The sequence below is a fragment of the Triturus cristatus genome, chromosome 3_2 (assembly GCF_964204655.1).
Source record: "Triturus cristatus chromosome 3_2, aTriCri1.1, whole genome shotgun sequence".
Taxonomy (NCBI): domain Eukaryota; kingdom Metazoa; phylum Chordata; class Amphibia; order Caudata; family Salamandridae; genus Triturus; species Triturus cristatus.
Window position 1 is genome coordinate 1,002,555,383 of NC_140584.1, and position 26,536 is coordinate 1,002,581,918.

Below are 26,536 nucleotides of genomic sequence, written 5' to 3' on the forward strand. Positions count from 1 at the left end.
GAAAATCATCGAAAAGACATCATGCCACTTTGTTCTAATTGCGTTTACTGAAAGATTCAACAACTCAATAATGTTAGGAAAGCTAAGCACAAAGTATGAAGAATTAGAGAGGAACTTCATGCCAGGCGACACAGAGGGCGCAGTGCACGTAAAATCGCATCCCCTACGGGAAGGCTTCCAGCCTTCACCTGCTGTGCTTATCCGACCAGCTGCAAGCACAAGACAAGTAGAGCAGACTCTTCTATTACATTGGACGCAAAGTTTTATTTTCAAACAGGTATGCATGTGTGAATCATCTCAAACTTAAATGAGCCTTTCTTTTTAGAGCTACGATTAGCTTAGTGAGTAGAATAATTAGGGTGTGATTGCTATAAAGTCTTCCAGCAAATATTTTGGACTATTTTTTGTTGTTCCTGCTTCTGGTAAACGTTGGTGCTACAATTCTAGATTTATTATAGTTCCAAATCATATTGTATTAACTAGGATAGGATTTCGATTTTAAAATGAATCTTTAAAATACATCCATAGTTCCCTAGTGATATCGAGCGTATTCTTTCTTGATGGAAGAGGTTTTGGATTCCACCAACTATCCCTGTGATTTCTCATAGGATTGACCATTATCTAAGGCACATCCCGCTCAAATATTGCTCAGTGAGTTATCCAATTATTCATAAATTATAATCAATTTTTGTTCATGCTCCTGTGCATTTTGTGCAGCTTTAACTGCTAAACTGGAACAGTCCTGCTGGCTTATTGGTTATTCTTGAGAGGTTATTCTTTAACCATTGGGCACAAGTGAATGTAATGATATCAGTGGCCTTGCCCCTCGTATCCCAATAGCGAATGGCTTAAACCAGGGCTGATCTAGTGCTTATCCATTTTGGCCTACTTTTAGATGGTCTTCCTAAGATGTCAGCTGACAGTCTTTTTTCGTCCAAATATGGGGAATTGACATATAGCTTGTTGATTGTATGCCAATGGCCTTGTCATCCATTATAGAGGGAAACAGACAGCTCTTGCTTTGTTTTATAGAACAAACAATTCCAAAAGTAATGCGGACACTAATCTTGTCAAAAATATCATGTCATTTTTCCTGGTAGCTCGCAAATGTAAACTTGGAGCTAGGTTCTTCTTTTAAATGCTTGGGGGTTGATAGTTTCATTAAGGCCAAGCTGGGATGCTCATCTTCCAGGTGTTTGAACTAAAGTGCTTGCCACAGTACATGGTTTCCACCATTGTGACAGCATGTATGGTGCGTGCGCTTCTGACTGATACCTTGGTAATCTGATGGTAAAGTAATTCCTCGAGCACACTATGGAACCAAACTTTTAGGCTTGGGCATAAGACTCTGTTGGTTACAGTTAGAAAGGCGATTTTTAATACATTTCCTGCAACTACCTCCCAATGCTAGACTACCTGTGAGATTGGAGTTTAATGTTATAGCCTGGAAAGAGGTAGCTCAATTTTGTGGTTTAAAAAGGTATACATACTTGGAGCTATTGATGCTCTCAAGAAAAACGTTATGTATGTTGAAATGCATTGGTGGGCGGAGCTAGTCCCTCTACTATAGATTTAAGCAAGTTAAGGAAATGCTGGAGTGGAAAAGTCACTTGTTTGCAAAAGAAATCACTCTCAGGATGTTCTTAAAGTACATTTAAGATGTCAGGCTTATGATTATAACAAAACCGTGATTTAGCTTACCTGTTTGGAAAATGTTCTATACATCAACTGTCACATTAGCCCGGCCACCGAGGTTTTCCTATAGATAAAGAGTCTACTGGACAGGGAAATAAGATATCTGATCCTCCATTTAAGGCTTGGGGTTTTTTCCAGCTTGGCAAATTAATAGTTTGATATAAGCAACAGTAGCACATGAATAAATAGGTGTGTGCACTTTAAATAATACATTTGTGGCTATTCATTTTTTGTCAGGTTTTTATTTCAGCTAAAACATATGTCACCCTCTATTTAAAAAACATACTATTATTAATTTAACTGTTTTGTGTCGAGCGTTTGTTTGCGTAGAACCCTTAAATAGATGCAATCATGGTCATTGCTTTATCTTGTAAAATCTTTACAATTTTATGCCTCAAATGAGTGTTTCACAAAGGAGCAGTTTCCTTAACTTCAGTCCATGGTCAGAAACCTACTTCTGAAAATCAATCCCACAGCCTCACACCAAGAAATATGTTGCTTAGGCAGAACATGAACATCTGGTAAGAAAAATGTACACACCAGATGTATTAACAGTCTCGCAATAAGACCCACATAGACAGTTGTGTTTTGAGAAGGAATGCAAAAAGCCCTTGAAGCAGCCTCATGGATTTTCACCCAAGGAGTGTGTCTCGGAAAAGCATTATATGCAGTTGTTACTCTGATGTGGTGGGCACTGACACCCTAACGCAAATGCTTCATTGTACATTTGTAAAACCAGTAATATAATTCAACTGGACATAATGACAGCTTTAACTTTGACCTTGGCTCTAAAGGCTGCAAACAATTTACTGCTGTGCTTATGCAGTGATATAATGATACAATCCCTTCTGACATTCACTTGTATAGTCCCAGGAAAGAGCGGGCCCTACTCCTAGAGTATGCCTTCTTTTTGGCACAAGAGATTACATGTGTTGTGTCAGAGTGTAAAACGTTCATCTGACTGGCACATCCTTGCATGTACAGTCTCAGGCCGCTGCAGATGTTCGCCTTTGCTGTGACTAATCTTCCCTCCCAGAGGAGGCGTCTGCACTAAAATGAAACGGACTCACTAAGGATCATGATAACATTTCGCACATCTGGGCCACCTTGTTCCTTCTCTGTACGTTTGTGTCGGTATTTGTATAGCGGACTCTTAAGCCTTGTGATGCTCGATGGGCTTTAAGGGGGATATGGGTACTACCGGTATTTGGATTTACTGCTTGTCTTACTTTGCCTATTCCGTAGTGTGGTTTGTTGGGTGACACTGCCACACGTTTACACCCATGATTATCTGCATTATAAAAAATAAATAAAAAATAACTCTTGTGAATCATGTAAGTGTGCTCTATCAGTTTCCCTGGCATAAACAAGATCTAGTATCTTACTTGTGCCAAGGATTAGGCACACTGAACACACGTATTAACAGCTGAGTATGTGTGTCAATGGCTACCAGAGTAATGAAAGAAAACAATTATTAAAGTTGAGAGGCTCCATCACCCTGTGAGCATCAGTAAAAGTCATTCCTACTAGAAGCATACCCAGCCTGGGCCACCTATCACCACTGAACATGCGGTGTATCACAACTAATGATAGAATTACATTGCAAAGCAGTGCAAAAGTGTATGGAAAATATACACAAACAACTGAGGTGAAACTTACAGCAGGACTCCCACCGATGCCGACTCCGAGGTCACTCCCCAGCTGAAAGACAAAGAGACAAGTCACTCCAGGCCCTAAATACAGAACAAATATTTGCAATGCAATAGGTCTCGCATTTACGAGAGTTTGGGCTATTGTCATTGTAAATGACAATGCCTTTTATTTAAGTGTAGTTTTTAAAACCGATAAATAGGAGGCATTGCCATTTACAATTCCAATACCTTAAAACTCAAAAATGTGAGACCTATTCCATTGCAAATGCGTTTGTGCTGTAAAAATAATAAAAAGCGTTAGGAGAGAGCAAGTTTTTTGGGAAAATAGTGCTCGGAAGCTGTAATGAAAGCCTACCGAGTAACAACACATGTAACAGTGGGTGTCGCCATGGGAGTTTACAAAATGAGACAAGGCGGTACTAAGGAGGGACTACTAAGCCTATTGACCAATGAACAGCCACAGCTTACAGTGGACAATGACACAAGCCAATGAAAAATATGGGCAGAGAGTGGGCGAAGCTTCAAGTCCCTACCTGAATACAGCATGCCTCTCAGAGCAGGCATGCGCTGCCCAGGCTCGACTTAAAAAACCTGCAGTTCAACGAGCAGGGAACTGTGCAGCACCCTCCCCCCCCCCCCCCCCCCCCTCCCCCCCAGGCGGTCTTGCGTGAATTTCAAGGCTTCAGTGAGTGAGGCTGCATGGCAAGGAACGTGTGAACGTGGTGGTCCCTTTAAAGAACGCTAATGAAAGTAAAGTGTCCAGGAGTGAGGCTAGGGGATAAGCACAGGAGCACAATCCACAACCAACAAGCATGTTGAACCATGTAGGACGATCATGCAAATGCAGCACAGGGTGCAAGGCTTGACTATTTCAAATGCCACAAAGGAAGGCAGATATTCACCCTAGAGCTCTAAGAACTCATGTTGTGGTTAAGCCAAGCCCCACTTTTGTGTTTTGCTGGTCCCTGATCAGGCTTACAACACAACGTCTTCACGGGTAACAAGTTCCAAGTTAGTAGACTAGTGGCTCTTGGCACAGAGGCATGTAGGGGCATAGGTTAGTTCTACTTCAGAACCTATTGCATAGGTGCCAGTTTGCACAGTATAACTTTTTAACTTGTATTTTAGTCTAATTGGGTACTAATTTAGACAACGTTAAAAAGCTGAGGCAAGCAATGGGGAAAATAGAGTACCATATGGGTGTAGTAATACTGACAATATGGAGACTTCGAGGTAAGGAGTCTGGAGTGTATCTTTGGAAACACATACAGGCAGCATCAGTCATGACACATAATCAGCACTGGCTGAACATAGGCGGTCGCCTTCTTGCTAAAAAGCATCTCACTTTAATCCCAGAAACAAATGCACCTCAAAACTGTTTTGGGTTTCCAGATGGTAGTGTTTAATGGTAGACTGGTGAAAGTGCTCTTTTGTACAGAATTGGCTTCTGAGGGAAACATACAGAGGTGGGGGGGGAGGGAGGGGAGAGAGGATGAGAGGGGGGGGGTCGAAGATGTCAGACGGGAAGAAATGATCCCCCTTTCTTGACGTGCGAGTCTCTGAGCAGCCTCTCTTGTTAAAGGATCAAATATTTGGTTGCATGGAGCTGCCCAAGTGTGATCTGAAACAATGGATCTCAGTGAGGAAGGTGGGCTACAACAGTGCTTCTTAATCTGTGGTCCGGGGACCCATGAGGGTCCACGAAGATTACTCTGAGTCAGCAGCTGCTTAAAAAATTAAATAATACTAAGAGATTAATAAAGTATATATAAATAAAGAAGGAGTAGTTTCTTACCTGTAACTCCAGTTCTGTAGTAGGGGTATCTCTGTTATAGTCATAATCTATGAATAATCCCCGCCCATGTGCGGGGACCCCGGAGCAATCAAAAATATCTCTTAAGCTGTCCCGCATTTGCAAACCTGCAAAGACACTTAAGAGACAGACAAAATAATACAGCCTAATCACAACAAGGCTGCACTGGCCAGCACTTCCTCTGAAGTGAACACAAAAGCCAAAATAAAGTTGAAATGTCATTTTTATTCACATTTGACATGTTCCTTTATTATCACACACTCCCTTCACCAAAATCCCTTTAAACAATAGAGAGGAAGGGGTGGACAGACAAGCCCTATAGGCTGTCATTATGTGTCTGCTAAAGGGATACCGTGCCTTTAAGAAACTCTCCAGAGACCCCCGGTATCCCAGGATGCACAGCCAACACAAGTTACTTTCAGTTCTTTTTGAAGGTGTATAACAACAGGCCTGATACCGTCCGGTTACTCCACCGGGGAGGAGGGAGGGTCGCTTATGACTATAACAGAGATACCCCTACTACAGAACTGGAGTTACAGGTAAGAAACTACTCCTTCTGTAGTAGGGGATCTCTGTGTATAGTCATAATCTATGAATAGAATGGCAAGCCCATCCCAACCAACAAGAAGCGGTGGAGTAAGACCAACCACCAACAAATCACTGTGCAAACAAATTCCTTAGCGAAGCCTGTCCAACCTGCGCATCTGCCCTAGCATCAGAGTCCAGGCAGTAATGCTTTGTAAACGTATGGACTGACTTCCAGGTGGCAGCCTTACAAATGTCAGCAATGGGAACATTCCTAAGCAAAGCGGTAGTAGCCGCCTTGCCTCTAGTCGAATGTGCCGTAGGCTTACCCCCTAATGTTTTATTAGCTTTCTGGTAACAAAGCTGAATACAGGAAACAATCCATCTGGAAATGGACTGCTTTGAGGTAGCTAAACCAGTTCTTACCGAACCATAATTAACAAACAGTTGATCCGACCTGCGGATATCCTTTGTCTTATCCAGGTAGAATTTCAACACCCTACGCACATCAAGTGAATGCAGAGACCTCTCCGCCGGAGAGGAAGGATGCTGAAATAACGTAGGCAAAGTTATCATCTGATTCACATGGAAATCTGATATCACCTTAGGCAAAAATTTAGGATGGGTACGCATCACTACTTTAGAAGCATGGAAAACAGTATACGGCTCTTGGCAACACAGAGCCTGAATCTCACTCACCCTCCTGGCCGATGTAATGGCCACAAGGAAGGCAGCCTTCCAAGACAAATGCTGCAACGAAGCCTTATGGATAGGTTCAAAAGGCTCCCTCATCAATCTAGATAACACCACATTCAATTCCCAAGGTGGAGAAGGCCTTCTAACAGGGGGAAACACCTTACGCAAACCCTCCAAAAAATCCTTAATCACAGGGATTTGAAAAAATGAGGTTTGAGAAGGGCCCTTCCTATACGCAGTCAGAGCTGCGAGATGAACCTTAATAGATTTAAAATTAAGCCCAGACTGAGCTAACTGCAGCAGATAAGGCAAAATAACGTCTTCTTTACAGGATGTAGGGTCAAAGTCCTTCGCCTTGCACCATAAGCAGAATCTCTTCCACTTATAGGCGTAGGAAGTCCTCGTAGACGGTCTCTTAGCCTCTTTCAAGATCTCCATACATTCCTGAGGCAGGTTCAAGTGTCCATACTGCACTAGCTCAGGAGCCATGCTGCCAAACTCAAGGACGAGAGATTGGGGTGAACCATCTGCCCTCCGAACTTCGTGAGAAGGTCCGGCCGGCACGGCAGGCGCCGGTGTGGCAGAACAGACCGGTGAAGAAGGTCGGTGAACCACCATTGTCTCGGCCACTCCGGAGCAATTAGGATCATTCTGGCTCTGGATTGCGACAGCTTGATCAGCACCGCCGGAATCAGGGGAATGGGTGGAAAGGCGTAGAGAAAGCTGTTGGACCAGCTGATCCATAGTGCATTCCCCAGCGTCCCTGGTTGGTAGTACCTGGAGGCGAAGTCGCGGCATTTGCTGTTTTCTGCCGTAGCGAACAGATCTATATCCGGAGTGCCCCATTCTGCGAAGACGTCTCTTAGCACGTCGTCGTTTAGCACCCACTCGTGGTTCTCTTGAACGAGCCTGCTGAGCGCTTCTGCTTGGGCATTCTGCACTCCCGGCAGGTGGGTCGCCGTGATCGTCAGATTCCTGGCCACCAGCCAGTTCCAGATCGCCTGTGCCTCCCGAGACAGGGTGCGTGACCGGGAGCCCCCCTGCTTGTTGAGGTAATACATGGTCGTAGTATTGTCCGTCTGAACCAGCAGGGAGGACGTCCTGAAGGAGGGATGGAACGCCTTCAAGGCCAAGTGTACTGCTCTGAGTTCCAAAAAGTTGATATGGTAGGTCGTCTCCATCTGCGACCATATCCCCTGAATCTGAAGAGGGCCCGAATGTCATTTTTATTCACATTTGACATGTTCCTTTATTATCACACACTCCCTTCACCAAAATCCCTTTAAACAATAGAGAGGAAGGGGTGGACAGACAAGCCCTATAGGCTGTCATTATGTGTCTGCTAAAGGGATACCGTGCCTTTAAGAAACTCTCCAGAGACCCCCGGTATCCCAGGATGCACAGCCAACACAAGTTACTTTCAGTTCTTTTTGAAGGTGTATAACAACAGGCCTGATACCGTCCGGTTACTCCACCGGGGAGGAGGGAGGGTCGCTTATGACTATAACAGAGATACCCCTACTACAGAACTGGAGTTACAGGTAAGAAACTACTCCTTCTGTAGTAGGGGATCTCTGTGTATAGTCATAATCTATGAATAGAATGGCAAGCCCATCCCAACCAACAAGAAGCGGTGGAGTAAGACCAACCACCAACAAATCACTGTGCAAACAAATTCCTTAGCGAAGCCTGTCCAACCTGCGCATCTGCCCTAGCATCAGAGTCCAGGCAGTAATGCTTTGTAAACGTATGGACTGACTTCCAGGTGGCAGCCTTACAAATGTCAGCAATGGGAACATTCCTAAGCAAAGCGGTAGTAGCCGCCTTGCCTCTAGTCGAATGTGCCGTAGGCTTACCCCCTAATGTTTTATTAGCTTTCTGGTAACAAAGCTGAATACAGGAAACAATCCATCTGGAAATGGACTGCTTTGAGGTAGCTAAACCAGTTCTTACCGAACCATAATTAACAAACAGTTGATCCGACCTGCGGATATCCTTTGTCTTATCCAGGTAGAATTTCAACACCCTACGCACATCAAGTGAATGCAGAGACCTCTCCGCCGGAGAGGAAGGATGCTGAAATAACGTAGGCAAAGTTATCATCTGATTCACATGGAAATCTGATATCACCTTAGGCAAAAATTTAGGATGGGTACGCATCACTACTTTAGAAGCATGGAAAACAGTATACGGCTCTTGGCAACACAGAGCCTGAATCTCACTCACCCTCCTGGCCGATGTAATGGCCACAAGGAAGGCAGCCTTCCAAGACAAATGCTGCAACGAAGCCTTATGGATAGGTTCAAAAGGCTCCCTCATCAATCTAGATAACACCACATTCAATTCCCAAGGTGGAGAAGGCCTTCTAACAGGGGGAAACACCTTACGCAAACCCTCCAAAAAATCCTTAATCACAGGGATTTGAAAAAATGAGGTTTGAGAAGGGCCCTTCCTATACGCAGTCAGAGCTGCGAGATGAACCTTAATAGATTTAAAATTAAGCCCAGACTGAGCTAACTGCAGCAGATAAGGCAAAATAACGTCTTCTTTACAGGATGTAGGGTCAAAGTCCTTCGCCTTGCACCATAAGCAGAATCTCTTCCACTTATAGGCGTAGGAAGTCCTCGTAGACGGTCTCTTAGCCTCTTTCAAGATCTCCATACATTCCTGAGGCAGGTTCAAGTGTCCATACTGCACTAGCTCAGGAGCCATGCTGCCAAACTCAAGGACGAGAGATTGGGGTGAACCATCTGCCCTCCGAACTTCGTGAGAAGGTCCGGCCGGCACGGCAGGCGCCGGTGTGGCAGAACAGACCGGTGAAGAAGGTCGGTGAACCACCATTGTCTCGGCCACTCCGGAGCAATTAGGATCATTCTGGCTCTGGATTGCGACAGCTTGATCAGCACCGCCGGAATCAGGGGAATGGGTGGAAAGGCGTAGAGAAAGCTGTTGGACCAGCTGATCCATAGTGCATTCCCCAGCGTCCCTGGTTGGTAGTACCTGGAGGCGAAGTCGCGGCATTTGCTGTTTTCTGCCGTAGCGAACAGATCTATATCCGGAGTTCCCCATTCTGCGAAGACGTCTCTTAGCACGTCGTCGTTTAGCACCCACTCGTGGTTCTCTTGAACGAGCCTGCTGAGCGCTTCTGCTTGGGCATTCTGCACTCCCGGCAGGTGGGTCGCCGTGATCGTCAGATTCCTGGCCACCAGCCAGTTCCAGATCGCCTGTGCCTCCCGAGACAGGGTGCGTGACCGGGAGCCCCCCTGCTTGTTGAGGTAATACATGGTCGTAGTATTGTCCGTCTGAACCAGCAGGGAGGACGTCCTGAAGGAGGGATGGAACGCCTTCAAGGCCAAGTGTACTGCTCTGAGTTCCAAAAAGTTGATATGGTAGGTCGTCTCCATCTGCGACCATATCCCCTGAATCTGAAGAGGGCCCGAATGCGCTCCCCAGCCCTGGAGAGACGCATCGGTCACTATGGTCTGGGCCGGAATGTCCTTGTGAAAAGGAGTCCCCTTGCAAACATTCTCTGGGGAACACCACCATTTCAGAGACTGCCGAGCGTGCTGAGACAACTGGATCTTGTCCTCCCAACGCCCCCGCCTCTGGTCCCATTGTTCCTCCAGACATTCCTGCAGGGGCCTCATATGCAGACGTGCATTGGGGGTGAGGAAGATGCAAGAAGCCATCGACCCCAGTAATGAAGACACCGTCCTCACCGTAGGAGAGCGGGCTGAGATGAGATGCAGAGCCTTCCCACAGATCGATAAGCGTCTCTCCTCCGAAGGACACACGCTTGCGGTCAAGGTATTGACTGAAGCCCCCAAGTACTGGAGACACTGCACAGGGATCGGCACTGACTTCGTCATGTTGATGTGCAGCCCCAGACGGTGAAGCAAAGCCGCCGTCCTGTTGAAATGGCACTGGGCTTCCTGATAAGTGGACGCTTTGATCAACCAGTCGTCCAGGTATGGGTACACAAACACCTTGGTCTTCCGCAGGTGTGCCGCGACCACTGCCATGCACTTTGAGAACGTCCGCGGTGCAGACTTCAGGCCAAACGGGAGTACTGAATACTGGTAATGGTTGTTGCCTACCAGAAACCTCAGGAACTCGCGATGCTTTGGTGCGATCGGCACATGAAAGTAAGCGTCCTGCAGATCTATGGCGCACAGCCAGTCTCCTCGATGCAACTGAGGGTAAATCTGATGCAGGGAAAACATACGGAACTTTTCTCGGCGGATCCACCTGTTTGCTTGACGCAGATCCAGAATAGGCCTGAACTCGTTCTTGTCTTTTTTTCTTACGAGAAAGAACCGTGAGTAGAGACCTTTTCCTTTTTGCTTCAAAGGAACAGCTTCTATCGCCTTCTTTTTTAACAGAACGTCTGCCTCCCGCTGGAGCTCCCGCACCATGATGGAGGAGCGCACTGGTGGAATCTGTGGAGGCGAACTGGTGAAACGAAGACAGTAACCATTGCAAACAATATTCAGCACCCACTTGTCCTGCGTTATTGTCCTCCACTCTGCCAGGTAGTGTTGAATACTTCCCCCAACCGGAGCGGGTAACGGATGAGGGGGAAGTAACTTTTCAGGGCTTCGACCCGGCCGGGCCTTTGTTCCCCGCCGAGGACTGATGCTGGCCTCTGCCCCTCTGGCGCTTCTGAAAGGGCTGCCTCTGGTACGGCTGCTGTTGCTGGGGCTGTTGCTGGGGGCCCGACTGGCGCCCTTGGCCCCTCTGCTTGGTGTAGCGCCTGCCCGAGGAACGGAAGGACCTCCTCTGCTCCTTAGGCCGCTCCAGCCCCACCGCCTTCAGAGTTTCCGCCTCAGCCTTCATGCGGGCCATCTCGTCATCCGCATGTGACTCGAATAGCGTCGTGCCAGAGAATGGTAGATTGGCGATCTTCTGCTGCGCTTCCGGCTTGAGCGGAGTCAGCCGCAGCCAGGAATGCCTCCTCATGTGGATGCCGTGGCAGTACCCATGGGCCGCCAGCAGCGACACGTCCCCCGCCGCACTGATGATCTGATTAGAGACCATCATGCCCTCGTTCAGCACCTCTTGAAAATCCTCCCTCTTGTCTCTGGGCAGGGAGGCCGCGAACTGTTGCAGGGAGTCCCAAAGAGACCTGTCATAGCGCCCCAACAGAGCGGAGGCGCTAGCGGCCTTCATCGTAGTGGCCGACGTGGAGCACATCCTCCTCCCCAAGGAGTCCATTTTGCGACTCTCCTTATCCGGGGGAGCCGTGGAGGAAGGCGTCGTAGAGTGTTGCTTACGAGCCGCCGCCACGATAACAGAATCCGGTGGGGGATCCACTCTGAGGAACGCCGGATCCGAGTCAGGAGCCCTGTACTTTTTTGACAGTCTCGAGGGCGCCGGCTTCACCACGGCCGGCGTTAAGAACACCTCCATCGCAGGTTCCTCCAACCCTGGGACCAGCAGGAGGAGGGGGCGCGACAGATGTACTTTATGCAAAGTCTCAAAAATCACAGAAGTAGTGGGAATAGGGGTAGTCCCTGATATCCCCAACTTCGCAGCCCCTCTCAGCAACACCTCCTGGAACGTGGCAATGTCATCCACTGGAGAGACGCGGGTAGGAGGCGTCTCCGACAGCGAGGGCGAATACCTGCCAGCCCCAGAAGAGTACGTGCCCCTCGACCCTCTGGAACGAGACCGATACCTCCGTCGACCATGTCCAGAGCGAGTGGAGGATCTGCGCCTACTCCGTGATCGCCTGCGAGGGCGAGAGCGAGATCTCTGCCGGTGAGGAACCCTCGGGGAAGGAGGCGGTGGCTGCGGTGGCGAAGCAGGCAGCTGAGGCACGGGCAGAGGCAGCGGAGGAGGTGGAGGAGGAGGAGGAGGAGGAGGAGGAGGAGGAGGAGGAGGAGGAGGAAGGGCAGGTACCGGTGGAGGCGCCGGTGGAAGGTCGGGCACCGGAGGCAAAGGCGGCCGCTGGGTACGCAGCGGGGTCAGATGATCTGAAGCCCCATCACTTCTAGCCGGAGAGCCCCCATCATCATTGTCCGGGCTCGCGGCCACTCTCCTCTTCTTGGCGGGCCTGTCCTGCGTGGAAGCCACCGAAGGCGAACGTCCGCGCCTCCCCGATTCCCGACTGGAGATCGTAATCACCGAGGACGTATTCCCCGATGTCTGGGACGTCGAACTGTACGTCGACCTCGACCGGCGTCTCTTCGCCCTCGACGACGAGTGCCGCCCCGCAGTCGATCGTCCTCTCGACGTCGAACCATGTCTCCTCGACGTCGACCCATGCCTCCTCGGCGTCGAACCCCGCCTTGATCGCCGTCGCCGAGGTGTCTGCCTCGACGTCGACTTCTGGCGTCTCGACGTCGACCGCCGGTGTCTCGGCGTCGACCGCTGGGATCTTGACGTCGATCGTTGATGTCTCGACGTCGATCGTTGATGTCTCGACGTCGACCGCCTCCGCCTCGACGGCGGGCGCCGGGATCTCGGCGTCGACTCAGTCAGCGTCGAGCCGTGGGTAGACGGCGACGGCGGCGAGTGAAGTCCATGGGGCTCGGTACGACGTCGATGTGTTGTGGACGTCGACCGTGACACCTGCGACGGCGACCCGGTCCCGGGTCTCGCCGGCCCCTCCCTCGACGTCGAACGTCGAGGCTGCCGCGACCCAGAGCCCTGGATCGACGGCGAACATACCGGTGCCTTCTCTCTCGCCGTCGACGTCGTCGCCTTCGACGTCGAACGCGACCTACCAGCCGGTAGGTGCCGTCTCTGCTCCTTGCTCTGCCCGGAGGTCCCTCCAGGGGCTGAAGCATGGGCGGAGGAGGGGGAATGGGACCCTCCATGCCCTGAAGTCCCACCGGTCCTCTGCATCTCCTGTCCCTGAAGGCGAGTCTTCTCCCTGTCCCTCAGGGTCCTTTTCGAAAAGGTGCTGCAGATGTCACAGGCAGCTGGGACATGTGAGGGCGACAAGCAGAGGATACACACATCATGTGGGTCCGTCTTAGCCTTCTTCCTCCCACACTCAGGGCATTTATCGAATAAAGCCATGCTGAGAGTGGGCCAAAACTGCTCCAGATTGCAGGCAGTAGTAGACAAAGGCTTTAGACGTCGAATGAAACCACTTTTAATCCAAAAAATCCGATTTTAATCAATTAAACCACCCAAAAGGGTAGAGCTCAAGCTCCAGGGTCCTGCTAGCAGGAGCCGGAAAAAAGAACTGAAAGTAACTTGTGTTGGCTGTGCATCCTGGGATACCGGGAGTCTCTGGAGAGTTTCTTAAAGGCACGGTATCCCTTTAGCAGACACATAATGACAGCCTATAGGGCTTGTCTGTCCACCCCTTCCTCTCTATTGTTTAAAGGGATTTTGGTGAAGGGAGTGTGTGATAATAAAGGAACATGTCAAATGTGAATAAAAATGACATTTCAACTTTATTTTGGCTTTTGTGTTCACTTCAGAGGAAGTGCTGGCCAGTGCAGCCTTGTTGTGATTAGGCTGTATTATTTTGTCTGTCTCTTAAGTGTCTTTGCAGGTTTGCAAATGCGGGACAGCTTAAGAGATATTTTTGATTGCTCCGGGGTCCCCGCACATGGGCGGGGATTATTCATAGATTATGACTATACACAGAGATCCCCTACTACAGAAGTAAAATGAACATTTGGAAATTTTCAAAACATTCTGTAAATGGGAAGGGCTTTGAAACTGGAAGCTAAAACTTTAGTCAGTATCCTCAGATTGATTTATGGGAGCAGCGCAAGTGCATCAGATAGAACACAGTACGGACGATAAGTGGCCCATTTCAATTTAGAAAAGCTCCAACCTTCTCATTAAAATTTATTTGATTGTGAATTAAATAAAATATCAAATCGTTTGTTTGATGAGTGCTTGTTTCTGTAATGTCTATGCTTTATTTTGCATTTAAAATTATCGAAAATGCTTAGGTCGGGGTCCCTGGGTTACAGTAAATACACAGTTGGAGTCCCAGGGTTCCAGTAATAAGTGGAGGTCTACAAAAGGACAAGAGCCACTGGGCTAGAAGATGCCTTGCGACAGGATCGTTCATGCTATTCCTTATGTTTTAAGTGGGTTCTAAAATAAACCGCATCTAGGATTAACTAAGAAAGTGCAAGGGGCATGAAGGCAGATGGGTGTCAGTCACTGACACACACACACTCCTTCTTACCCTACTGTGGATCACACGGAACAGAGCATGAAGAAATGGTGCACCAATAACAGCCATCAGTACTATGAGCGCCTCATTTCACCAGGACATCTGGGCAACCAATGGCTAACTTAAAATGCAGATGACAAGAGCTTGTGAAACAAACTGGAATTCTCCTGAATTCATTGACAATATACAAAGAGAAACCGGTACATTAAAGTCTTGCCCGGTAGGGGAGAACTCCAAAACTATTGTGTTCCAGGATGGAAAAGTTATCTGCATGTATTGTGTCGCTAAACCTCTCTCTTCCAAATGTTCTAGTGCATAATGGCCTTGGGAGGAGAAAAATCTCTGTTTCTGAAACTACGCAAACAAAAGTGCTCATGTGAGGGACATTGTGTGGAGGTAAATTGGGCTTTCGCGGTCTGGTGGACCCAGTTGCGTATAGACCATGCTCACCCTGGCTTTAGGGCCACTGATATTTAAACAGGTGGCATTCTTTGGACATCACTTTAAATGTAAATGAAAAAAATATTCAAACGTCAAGGAGACAGAAAAAGATACAATGTGCTATATATGCATTTTGGAAATTCCATAGATTTAAGGATTTTAGTGACAGGATACAACAGGAGTGGAGCTGTTAGTGCATAGAGCACTAAAACCTGGATTCGGGTGATTGGTACATAAGAAACCGTTACCAGGTGCTGTTTGGTTTACATGAGGCGAGACCAGGTATATGTGGTTTGATTTACATCTGGCGAGTACAGGTATATGTTTTTGGTTTACATCAGGCGAAACCAGGTATATGCTGTTTGGTTTACATGAGTTCAGACCAGGTATATGTTGTTTGGTTTTCATGAGGCGAGACCAGGTGTATGTTGTTTGGTTTTCATGAGGCAAGACCAGGTATATGTTGTTTGGTTTTCATGAGGCGAGACCAGGTGTATGCTGTTTGGTTTTCTTGAGGCGTGACCAGGTATATGTTGTTTGGTTTTCATGAGGCGAGACCAGGTATATGTTGTTTGATTTACATTAGGTGAGACCAGGTATATGTTATTTGGTTTACATGAGGTGAGACCAGGTATATGTTGTTTGGTTTACATGAGGCGAGATCAGGTATATGTTATAGGGTTTACATGAGGCGAGACCAGGTATAAGTTTGTTTGGTTTACATGAGGTGAGACCAGATATAAGTTGTTTGATTTACATGAGGTGCGACCAGGTATATGTTGTTTGGTTTACACGAGGCAAGACCAGGTATATGTTGTTTGGTTTACATCAGGCGAGTCCAGGTACATGTTGTTTGGTGTACATCAGGCGAAACCAGGTATATGTTGTTTGGTTTACATGAGGCGAGACCAGGTATATGTTGTTTGGTTTACATGAGGTGAGACCAGGTATATGTTGTTTGGTTTTCATGAGGCGAGACAAGGTATATGTTGTTTGGTTTTCATGAGGCGAGACCAGGTATATGTTGTTTGATTTACATTAGGTGAGACCAGGTATATGTTGTTTGGTTTACCTGAGGCAAGACCGGGTATATGTTGTTTGGTTTACATGAGGCGAGACCAGGTATATGTTGTTTGGTTTACATGAGGCGAGACCAGGTATATGTTGTTTGATTTACATTAGGTGAGACCAGGTATATGTGGTTTGATTTACATGAGGTGAGACCTAGTATATGTTGTTTGGTTCACATGAGGTGAGCGGTGTTAAGTTTCCACCAGGTTTCCCAATGATTAAAACAAAATCAATCACGTGGACGATGACGTTTCTGTGAATTACAAGTTATTCGACCATTGCTAAATATGAAATAAACCCACCTGTGTTTCTTATACTTGACGTAGACAAACGTGAAAATGCCTTTATATATTTCAAATATCCTGTATAGTGACAGCAGCTGCTGCCAGCTGAACCTTAATTAAGAAGCAGGAGCTGGGAGACAGAGCATGAGTGCAGCGAGGGAATTCTTCACGAATATTAACCCACTAATGAAATGAAAAAAGTAATTTAATTTGTCGAACAGAGGGAAGTGGAGTACGAAATATGCAGATTGCCCATGCCACCGTTCTTGGCGTGCCTCGCGGAGCCATATGCCAATGGGTGGCAACGGAGGAGAGGGGCTGATTTTATATTCGCAGTGGGACCACGTCCTGACCATAATACATGGATCCAGTGGGACCACATGGGAGTGGACAATGGGGGTTGACCAGGCGTGCTGTGAGACCAAATGACAATCCTGAATCTGAACCAGGTGACATCCAACAAGTTTCCACATCAAGATTTTATTGGCAGGAGGGAAGCCCTCATGGACGTGATGACGGAAGCATGTTGGGGTCAACGAGAAGAAATGATGCCATTTCCTTGGTGACTTTTCGCAATCGTAATCAAGTCAAGCGACCGAAAAGCTCAATTTGAACTCTCAGTAAGAAGAGTGAATAAATGATACTCGTCAGAGTAAAAGTCAGGATGTAAAGTGAATGAATTAAAATACTTTTAAAGTGCAAAACGTACACCAAAAGGCACGTTGGCAGTATGTGAGCAAGGGGACAGAAGAACTTTCCAGGAGCTATTCCTAATGCTTTGCTTTAAGTCCTTATTTAAACAAAAAGTTGAGCTTTTAGTTTCCTTGCTCACAGAGTGTGCATAGTAGATGATTTGATGCTTTTAAGGACAAAACGTTTCCTCCATATTGGGCTTTTTTTTTTATTTTTTAAATGATAGAAGAATTGCTCTGACTTACAAAGAAGTACACAGAACATGTTTAGAAAAATAGGTCAAGAGGACAGGGGCACATTGCCATGTATTGCTTTATGGGCCAAACATAAAGCTTTGAAAAGTATTCTGTATTTCACGGGTAGCCTGTGCACTTTACCCATGGCCTGAGCGATGTGAGCAAATTTTCTCCAGTCCAAGAGCCAGTCTCAAGGCTTTGTTCTATTGCAATCTGAAGATGCGGTTTTCAGATAGACCCAGGTCACACTGCCCAAAAGCCAGCCCTGCTGCAGATGTCAATGGCGAGCATTAATCCGCTGAGCATACATACGACATTGCATACCCAGTATGGGCAGAGACCTCATAGTAGTGCCTAATAATTACAAGTAAAAAAATCAATGGTCTAAAAACGTTTTATTTACATTCAGTTAAACCAGTATGCTGCTACTCCATGTTACAAGTAGCGTGAACAATACAGTAAATGTATTATTAAGAACATCTTTGAAATGATACCTTTTCTCTGACCTCATATAATAATTCCGATTTAACATCAAATTAAAACTAATTGTTTGCTAGCCCTCTTCCCTAATGGGTACTCCCTCCAATTGAACAGTAAAATGGAACATAAGTGCACATAGGCCTGATACCACAGCTATTATGGACCGATGTTAGGGGTGGTAATGATACACAAACATGACCCTACATCTCCCTATTATCTTTGCTTCACTTTATGCTCAGGCGCAGCCAGAAGTTGTCTGCAACATGATTGGAGCACACTTACGAAAATGTTGCACAACGCCAAATATACTATTGACCGACGACACTACACACCAACACTCTAGTTACACTCTCTTCACTATTTGAACAAAGTTACGATTATTTAATAGACTCCTCAATTGTATTTATTTATGACAGTCGCTGATAAAGTTAAAATCAAAGTACGACATTAAAAGTCCTCTCTAATTTGAGGCACCCTACATGGTTGTGCCAACTCAGGGTGCAAGAGGAACCCCTTTGATGAAGCATGCCACCAATGGTGGGTGGGAGTTCCACATCCTAACAGAAAGCTGGTCTTTAAGCCAGGTGTAAGGCACAGACAGACAGTCCAGGCTTGCTCACTATTTTTTTTGGTTTACAGTACATATTCACGGGATGCAGTATATGCGGAGTCATAATTTTCTCTCACTCCTGCCCTTGTAGTTAACTATAATTTTACATTAGCACCTGAAAAGTCGATCGTGAGGTTTTTGATAGACACTAGCCCACATATAGTGGTTATGGGTTATACATACATTTATTAGGTGTGCTCCTTTCATTCTACATTATTAGAGAGTGTTCTCCATCTCTGTGCAGAAAATTGATGATCATGACGTATTTTTGTATTTGGGAATTATAGAATATTTGCACAGACATCGCTACAGTTGTACAAGCGTCAACGGTAAACTTGAAATATCCTGATCCCAAAAACGGTTCCAAATCATACAACCTTTTAGAAGCTGTGCTGCTGAAAGTGTTTTCATGGAATATTAAGGAATCCTACTCTTCATCCTCCATATTCCCCTCCTGCCCCATTCATAGTAGTAACTCACTCACAAGGTTCGTCTGCATAGTGAGTCATTAATATTCTCAATCCGCAAAGAGCTAAAAAAAAAACAATTTTAAAAAAGGGACACTCTCGCAACCATCACACTGCTGCACACGGACAATATTAATTAGAGGGAACACTGATCCTCACTATCTGTGCTCGGCTGCCCCAACCACGGGCATCAACAGGACTATGGTGCCAGCCCGATGCCGCGGTCTCCTCAGCACTACCATCTACGGGAGGACTGGTCCCAAGCCGCATCAGCTCTCACCAGTTCCCAATTTTGTCTTCTGTGTTCTTCACTAGGGCAACAGGGGAGGACTCTTCACTGCTGTTTTCTGGGTCACAGATATCTCAGAAGCAGGAAATATAATCATTCCCATTTGCCCCTCTTGGAGCACGCTTCTGAGTAAAACACCACAGGTGTGCTGGCTCCAACATGGGTGCACATCATGCCAGAGATAAGAACGATGGCGGCTCCAGCCCTGCTCCCCTCCTGGCTTCATTAGATTCATTAGTTCACCTCTATCTCAACTGCTATGCCCTGATCTCAGGTTGCTTTTGAATGTGCCCCTCTAGAAACTGGTTTTGTACTCTCCTTGGCTCTGTATTTTAATAATGCTCTGTGTAAACCTCGATTTATCCTATTGTAGCTCTGGCATTGCTGTCCTGGTCGAAGTCTAACTATATTTACAAATCTTTGACTTTCTTGAACTAGCTATAATATTGCCTTTTTTATCTTCATCAGACTCTGCACCTTTGTCACTAGTGATCTCAGCCTGTCTCTACTTGGGCCGACTCTGAGCTAAGCCTGCCTTTATCTATGACAGACAAGCGCCTACTTTGGAAACACTGTAATCCGGCAGCCACACGCCCAGCAAATAACATGAACCTTCTGCTCAGATTGTGTAAAAGCTGAATAACACGTGAATATCATAAGATGATGTCCACTGACATACCGTTCTTTTTTGGCTACAGGCACTTCAGATACAAAACCGTGCCATCTTCACTGATGCAGAACACAACTGTAAGTGAAACTGCTTCAGTGAAATACACACACTAAAACACTTCGAGTCTAGTATGCAGAACTACAGACATACAGCGCACACAGAGATCTAAGCATCTCTGGGCCAGACCTGTTTTCTCAAAGACAGGGGTGTGTTAATGACTGATTGTCCCTTTATGAAGGCTTCACTTCCAGTAGTTACTATCATAATCTCACGAGGAGTTGGTGAAATATTTATTCCATTTAGGTAACAAATCATAAAACAGACAGCTCTAGTACAGATCACAGATGATCGAAGTGCATAAAATGATGGCACTTCTAAAAATGTGATACATTTAACTTCCATTCTGAATCCGAAACAAACGTAAGAAACCCTACCTTCAACCAGCTCCAGATTAGAAGTTCCCTTAACTATATAAGAGAAAGGGAGTTGGTGACACTCAAGTTTTAAAAGAGGATATCGAGATGCCATCTACTTTTTTATGAGACTCTTGGGAAAAGCTGAAAAACGTCACAAAATGTGCTCAAAAGTCTGCGGGTCCTTTCAGTTCCCTCTAGAATATGAAAATTAACTGCATTTGTGGGGCCAATACATTGACCGCTTGAATGCTGAACAACCTGGCACCCTCTGATGTGTAGCAACAAAAGGGACAGTGTGTGTACATGCACATGAGCTGTGGTGGTGAGTGAGCCAATTACCCATTGTGTGTCCTCTCCCATCTGGCCGGATGCATGCGAGACAAAGAGAAGGAAGCAGAGATGTTAGTCTTGTATACTATCATTGCATCAAACTGCACAACCTCCACCCCAGCAGGTGAGATGCTCAGAGCTCGAACCATAAAAAATAAAAATTGTATTAATCTTCACTATTCTCCCGGCTCATTTCACAAAGTGAGCACTTATTCAGTCTTCGTGAACTGTACCATGCAATACTCCCACCTCCCATTCCAAGAAAAAAGCCAACAGTGCCACGTTGACATCAAAGTGAAATACATCATCTTCACCATAACGAACAGTCAATAATACAACACTGCAGCAACTAGAACAGTACACAAGCTGTGAAGTTAACACACGAGCCCTCTCACTATTACGGTCAGTACACCCAGCAATGGAAGACTTGCATCATTAAACAAACAGTTTATTAACGTTTATTTCAAATTCTAATATGGGGCATTTTCTCATTGTGGCTTTGTACATCATTGTTAAAAGGTTTTTTTTCCCTGACACCTCACAAGTCAACGCTGGTCAAAGTACCATGCAAGCCAACCAGAGAAGAACTGTTGCCATGTGGGAGACAGCATTGTGTCTAAGGGTGTATGTAATATTCCTATAAAAGATTTACCACGGACACAAGTAAGCAGACAAGGTGCCGTAGAGGAGAGACCGCTATTATGTAGTGTGTCCTAGAGAAAGCTTTAACAGGGTGAAACATTATCATTCATGTGACGAGGGGTCTTGGGCTCCGCCATTCAATGCTCAAGATGGGCCTGTGGTTCTGGAGGAGCAGCACTTGCCTACTGTGAATGGTGCTCAGAATAGTTGATGACTTGATTCAAACTGCGCTTTAGCAGTAATAACTTCCCATTACGACCTATGTGGTCAAAAACTTAAGGTGAAGGGGAGAAAAACTCCAACATGGCATAAAACTGTAGAGCGGCAGCAAACCATGCATAAGGATTCAGAAGGCAAGTGAGGGTTCCAGAGCCCAGTAGTGATGTGCAGAAAAGACGTGACATGTAGTCCATAGCTAAAAGGGTAGTAAGCTGTAACTTTGAATTGTGATCATTTACATGCAATTGTATTCTTATTGTATGTTTTCATTGTCATTATGTCCTACCCTGGTTCATCTTCCTGCTGTGTGTGTGAGCTGGTGGTTCCCCACACACTGATGGAATGCTGTCAACATTCTATGCAATAGAAGCTGGTCTCCTTTTGAGTGATAAACGTGTTCTTCTTACCTCTCACTTGTCCCCTCAAGTGCCGTCTTCTGCGCCACTACACTTCTATTTGGGGACGGAGATCCGATGCCTCAATTACTGATTCTCACTACGTTTGTGTAGGTTTGCAGCCATTCCAGTAAACTGGCTTTTTTAAGCTACCGTAGTCTGATGTGGGTTGTGCGCTCGCCATCACTGCGTGCTAAATTATGGTGCATCCCCGCTGCAGTAAGTTCCACACAGAGTGAAAGTACGTGGAACTGTCTACAATCTATGAAGAGTCCTGCATCATATTTTCTTCAGTAACTCTCCTACCAAACCATCTCCTTGCATTAATCCATCCTCTCAGGGTGGAGGAAACTTCTTGAGCTTCAATTCCTCTTTAAGACCAAGACCCGTTGAATGAGCTTTTGGCCTTGTTCTGATTTCAGCTATATTAAGCATTTATACGTTACGTCTTTCTTCATTGTGCTCTCTCAGTTGATTCCTCGAATGCCCTGATGCAAAAGTAATGTGACAAATGTTGCCTGTGACAAGTGAACTGTCAGTATAGTACTTTTCAGCCACATTTTGTTCTCATATTCAACCTACCACCTCCACATAATTTTTAGGTTGAGCCCGGGCAGCGCATGCGCTGCTCTGCGGAACATGCTGTATTCAGGTATGGACTTGAAGCTCCGCCTAATTTTTTAATTGGCTTATGTCATTGCCCACTGTAAACTGTGGCTTTTCATTGGTCAATAGGCTTAGTAGTCCCTCCACCCGCTCCCTCCTAACGGTTAAAAAAAATGTTTCATAGCACAGGCACGGAACGCATTTGCAATGCAATAGGTCTTGTATTTGCGAGAGTTTAAGCCATTGGCATTGTGAATGACAATGCCTTTTATTTATCGGTTTTAAAAACAACACATATAAAATGCATTGTCATTTATAGTGCCAATAGCTCAAACTCTCGTAAATGTGAGGCCTATTGCATTGCAAATGCTTGTTTTATATTGTGAGACAACCCTCAAGCAATTTAGTTCAAAGAGGTGTTATACGCACAACTTGCATTTAAAGAAAGGAATATTACATCCAAGGTATATGTTGTGGCCTACAAAGTCAACATCCTAAAGTGGACTGAACAGCAAAATATTAAGATGGTAATACATTCGTGAAAATCACCCTTCAGTTTTAGTGTACAGCTGTTTGATATTTCTTCAATACCTGATGGATATGAGGACGTTTTCGGCAACAACATGGAGTGTTTAAAGAGTTCTAAACATCAATCCATCTGAAAGTATGATGCTATTCTGATGAAGCATCGGGTTTTCTACCCTTTCCCATTCCAGCTCCTGATTTTCCTTTTCTAAACCTCTGGCTTGCAGAGGCGCTGCTTATGAGACCTAGTCTAGGACACCCCCGCGCCGCACGGCCACCAGCTGCTGTTGCGTGCTCCTCCCGCCTGCCTGCCTCGTTGCTCCAGCTACCGCCGTCTGACCACGCCCCCTACCGCCGATCGGCGTGGTCTGTGCTCCTGTGCCCCGCTGTCCTGCCGTGTGCCCCTCTGCATTATTGTGTACTGTTGTTAATTTGTTCCTTAACCTGTAATTGTATTTTTGTCCCTGTTTGCCTGTTCTCGCTCCCCCGTATAATCCCTGCCCGCTTCCCGCCACTGCCGCTGACCACGCCCCCTTTTTCTTTGTGTACCCTCCCCGCTCCCGCCTCCCAGCTGCTCCGCCCTCCCTCGCACTTGGCCATATATGGCGACCGCGCGACGCAGGTGAGTGTGACCTAGTCTAGGACACCTCCGCGCCGCACGGCCACCAGCTGCTGCTGCGTGCTCCTCCCGCCTGCCTGCCTCGTTGCTCCAGCTACCGCCGTCTGACCACGCCCCCTACCGCCGATCGGCGTGGTCTGTGCTCCTGTGCCCCGCTGTCCTGCCGTGTGCCCCTCTGCATTATTGTGTACTGTTGTTAATTTGTTCCTTAACCTGTAATTGTATTTTTGTCCCTGTTTGCCTGTTCTCGCTCCCCCGTATAATCCCTGCCCGCTTCCCGCCACCGACCACACCCCCTTTTTCTTTGTGTACCCTCCCCGCTCCCGCCTCCCAGCTGCTCCGCCCTCCCTCGCACATCGCCATATATGGCGACCGTGCGAACGCGCAGCGGCCACGCGCAGCGGGCGCGCCGATTGTGCGCCGAAGGCGCGCCAAAGGTAAGCCCGTCTGCGCCCGTCCGCGACCGGACCGTGCCCAGCGCCAGAACCCCTGGCCCTCGAGGACCCCAGCCCACCCGCCGAACGTACACCGCCGCCACCCTCAACGCACTCAACACCGGCCGAATCCCAGGATGCCACCAAGCCACCCCGCGACGCACCCACGGACCCTTCAGCTGCCACGCCTGCAAATTCACCTGCATCCGGACCTGCCCTGCACCAGCACCCGCCAAGCCAAACACCAGCAGCAACCACCTCAAGTGCATCCTACTCAACACCCGCTCCGTCCACAGACACGCCACCGAACTCTGGAACCTCCTCGACACCACAGCCCCTGACGTTGCCTTCCTCACGGAGACCTGGATGAACGCCTCTTCAGCGCCCGACATCGCCATCACCATCCCAGAGGGCTACAAGATCACCCGGAGGGACCGCACCGCCAACCAGATGGGAGGAGGCATCGCCATCATCCACAGGGACACCATCCGCATCACGACCAACACCGACGACACCCTAACCACCGCCGAACACCTGCACTTCCAGATCCACACCGACCCGAAGACCACCCTCAGAGGAACCCTGATCTACCGACCCCCGGGACCACGCACACAATTCAGCGAGGACATCGCCGACTTCATCAGCCCGCATGCCCTCCCCTCCGCTGACTACATCCTCCTGGGGGACCTCAACTTCCACCTGGAGAACAACAGCGACCGCAACACCATCACCCTGCTCGACAGCCTCGCCAACCTCGGACTCAAGCAGCTGGTGTCCACCCCCACCCACCTCGCCGGACACACACTCGACGCCATCTTCTCATCCAGCAAAGACATCGCCTTCAGCCACGCCACAGGACTCCACTGGACGGACCACAGCTGCGTCCACTTCTCCTTCAAAAGAGCGACGATCCACCACCACCAGCAACAGGTTGCCCGAAGAAGCTGGAACAAGATCACAGCCGACCAGCTCGCCGCTTCCCTGAATCAGCACCCTCCGGCCAGCTCAGCGAACCCCAGCCAGGCCGCCGACAACTGCGCGGACGAACTCGCCCCTCTGAGGACCCCGCCCAGCAGACCCGGCAGCAAGAAAGCCCCATGGTTCACCGACGAACTCAAGAGCTCCAAGAAGAACTGCCGAGCCCTCGAGAAAGTCTGGAAAAGGGAACCAACACCGGGCAACATGACCACCCTCAAGCTTGCCACCCGGAAGCACCACCAACTGATCCGCGCCGCCAAGAAAACTGCATTCAAGGACCGGCTGGACAACAACGCACACAACAGCAAGGAACTCTTCAACATCGTGAAAGAGCTCTCCAACCCCAACGCCGGAAACAACGACATCACCCCATCGCAAGACCTCTGCAACTCCCTCGCCTCCTACTTCCACAACAAGATCGCGGACATACACAACAGCTTCACCACTCAACCGACGCACGCCACGACCGCAGCAACGCCGCCCACCACCACCCTCCGCGCCTGGACTCCGATCAGCACCGAAGACACCGCCCGCACGATGAATTCCATCCATTCCGGATCTCCGACCGACCCCTGCCCTCACCACGTCTTCAACAAGGCCGACGCTGTCATCGCACCCCACCTGCGAGACATCATCAACACCTCCTTCGACACCGCCACCTTCCCTGAGAGCTGGAAGCACGCCGAACTCAGCGCTCTACTCAAGAAACCCACAGCGGACCCCACCGAACTCAAGAATTACCGCCCCATCTCGCTCCTCCCGTTTCCAGCCAAAGTCATCGAGAAGACCGTCAACAAACAGCTGGCCGCCTTCCTCGAGATGAATGGATCCCTCGACCCCTCACAATCTGGCTTCCGAGCCAACCACAGCACCGAGACCGCCCTCATCGCTGACACCGACGACATCCGAGCCCTGATGGACAACGGAGAAACAACGGCCCTCATCCTCCTAGACCTCTCCGCGGCATTCGACACTGTCTGCCACCGCACCCTAGTGCAGCGCCTCAGCAACGTCGGAATCCAGGAGAAGGCACTGGAATGGATCATCTCCTTCCTCGACGGAAGAACACAGAGAGTCCGCCTACCACCGTACAAATCTGAGGCCACCGGAGTCATCTGCGGCGTCCCTCAAGGATCCTCGCTGAGCCCCACCCTCTTCAATGTCTACATGAGCCCCCTCGCGGCCATCGCACGCCAACACAACCTCAACATAATCTCCTACGCCGACGACACCCAGCTGATCCTCTCCCTGACCAACGACCCCGCCGCCGCCAGAGCCAACCTGCACGAAGGGATGAAAGATGTAGCCGAGTGGATGACGACCAGCCGCCTGAAACTGAACTCAGACAAGACGGAGGTCCTCATCCTGGGCCCCTCGCCCTCCGCCTGGGACGACTCCTGGTGGCCCCCCGCCCTGGGCACCGCACCCAAACCGACGGACCACGCACGCAACCTGGGCTTCATCCTGGACTCCTCCCTCTCCATGACCAGACAAGTCAACGCCGTTTCCTCGTCGTGCTTCAACACCCTGCGCATGCTACGGAAGATCTTCTGGTGGATCCCCACCGAGACCAGGAAAACTGTCACCCAGGCCCTCGTCAC

General features: G+C 48.1%; 1 protein-coding gene across 2 annotated transcripts in view; it reads right to left on the bottom strand.

Moving 5' to 3' along the window:
• The window catches only part of AP2B1 (adaptor related protein complex 2 subunit beta 1), a 575,856-nt gene that overhangs the window by 109,637 nt on the left and 439,683 nt on the right, over window positions 1-26,536 (bottom strand). Inside the window, exons 15-16 of one of the 2 annotated variants that reach the window (XM_085649630.1) lie at window positions 20,527-20,547; window positions 3,355-3,396 (exon numbers count right to left, since the gene is read on the bottom strand). In XM_085649630.1, the coding sequence (XP_085505756.1) occupies window positions 3,355-3,396; window positions 20,527-20,547 (63 nt within the window). The remainder of the gene's footprint in view (window positions 1-3,354; window positions 3,397-20,526; window positions 20,548-26,536) is intronic. The other variant, XM_085649631.1, reaches the window with a different exon arrangement.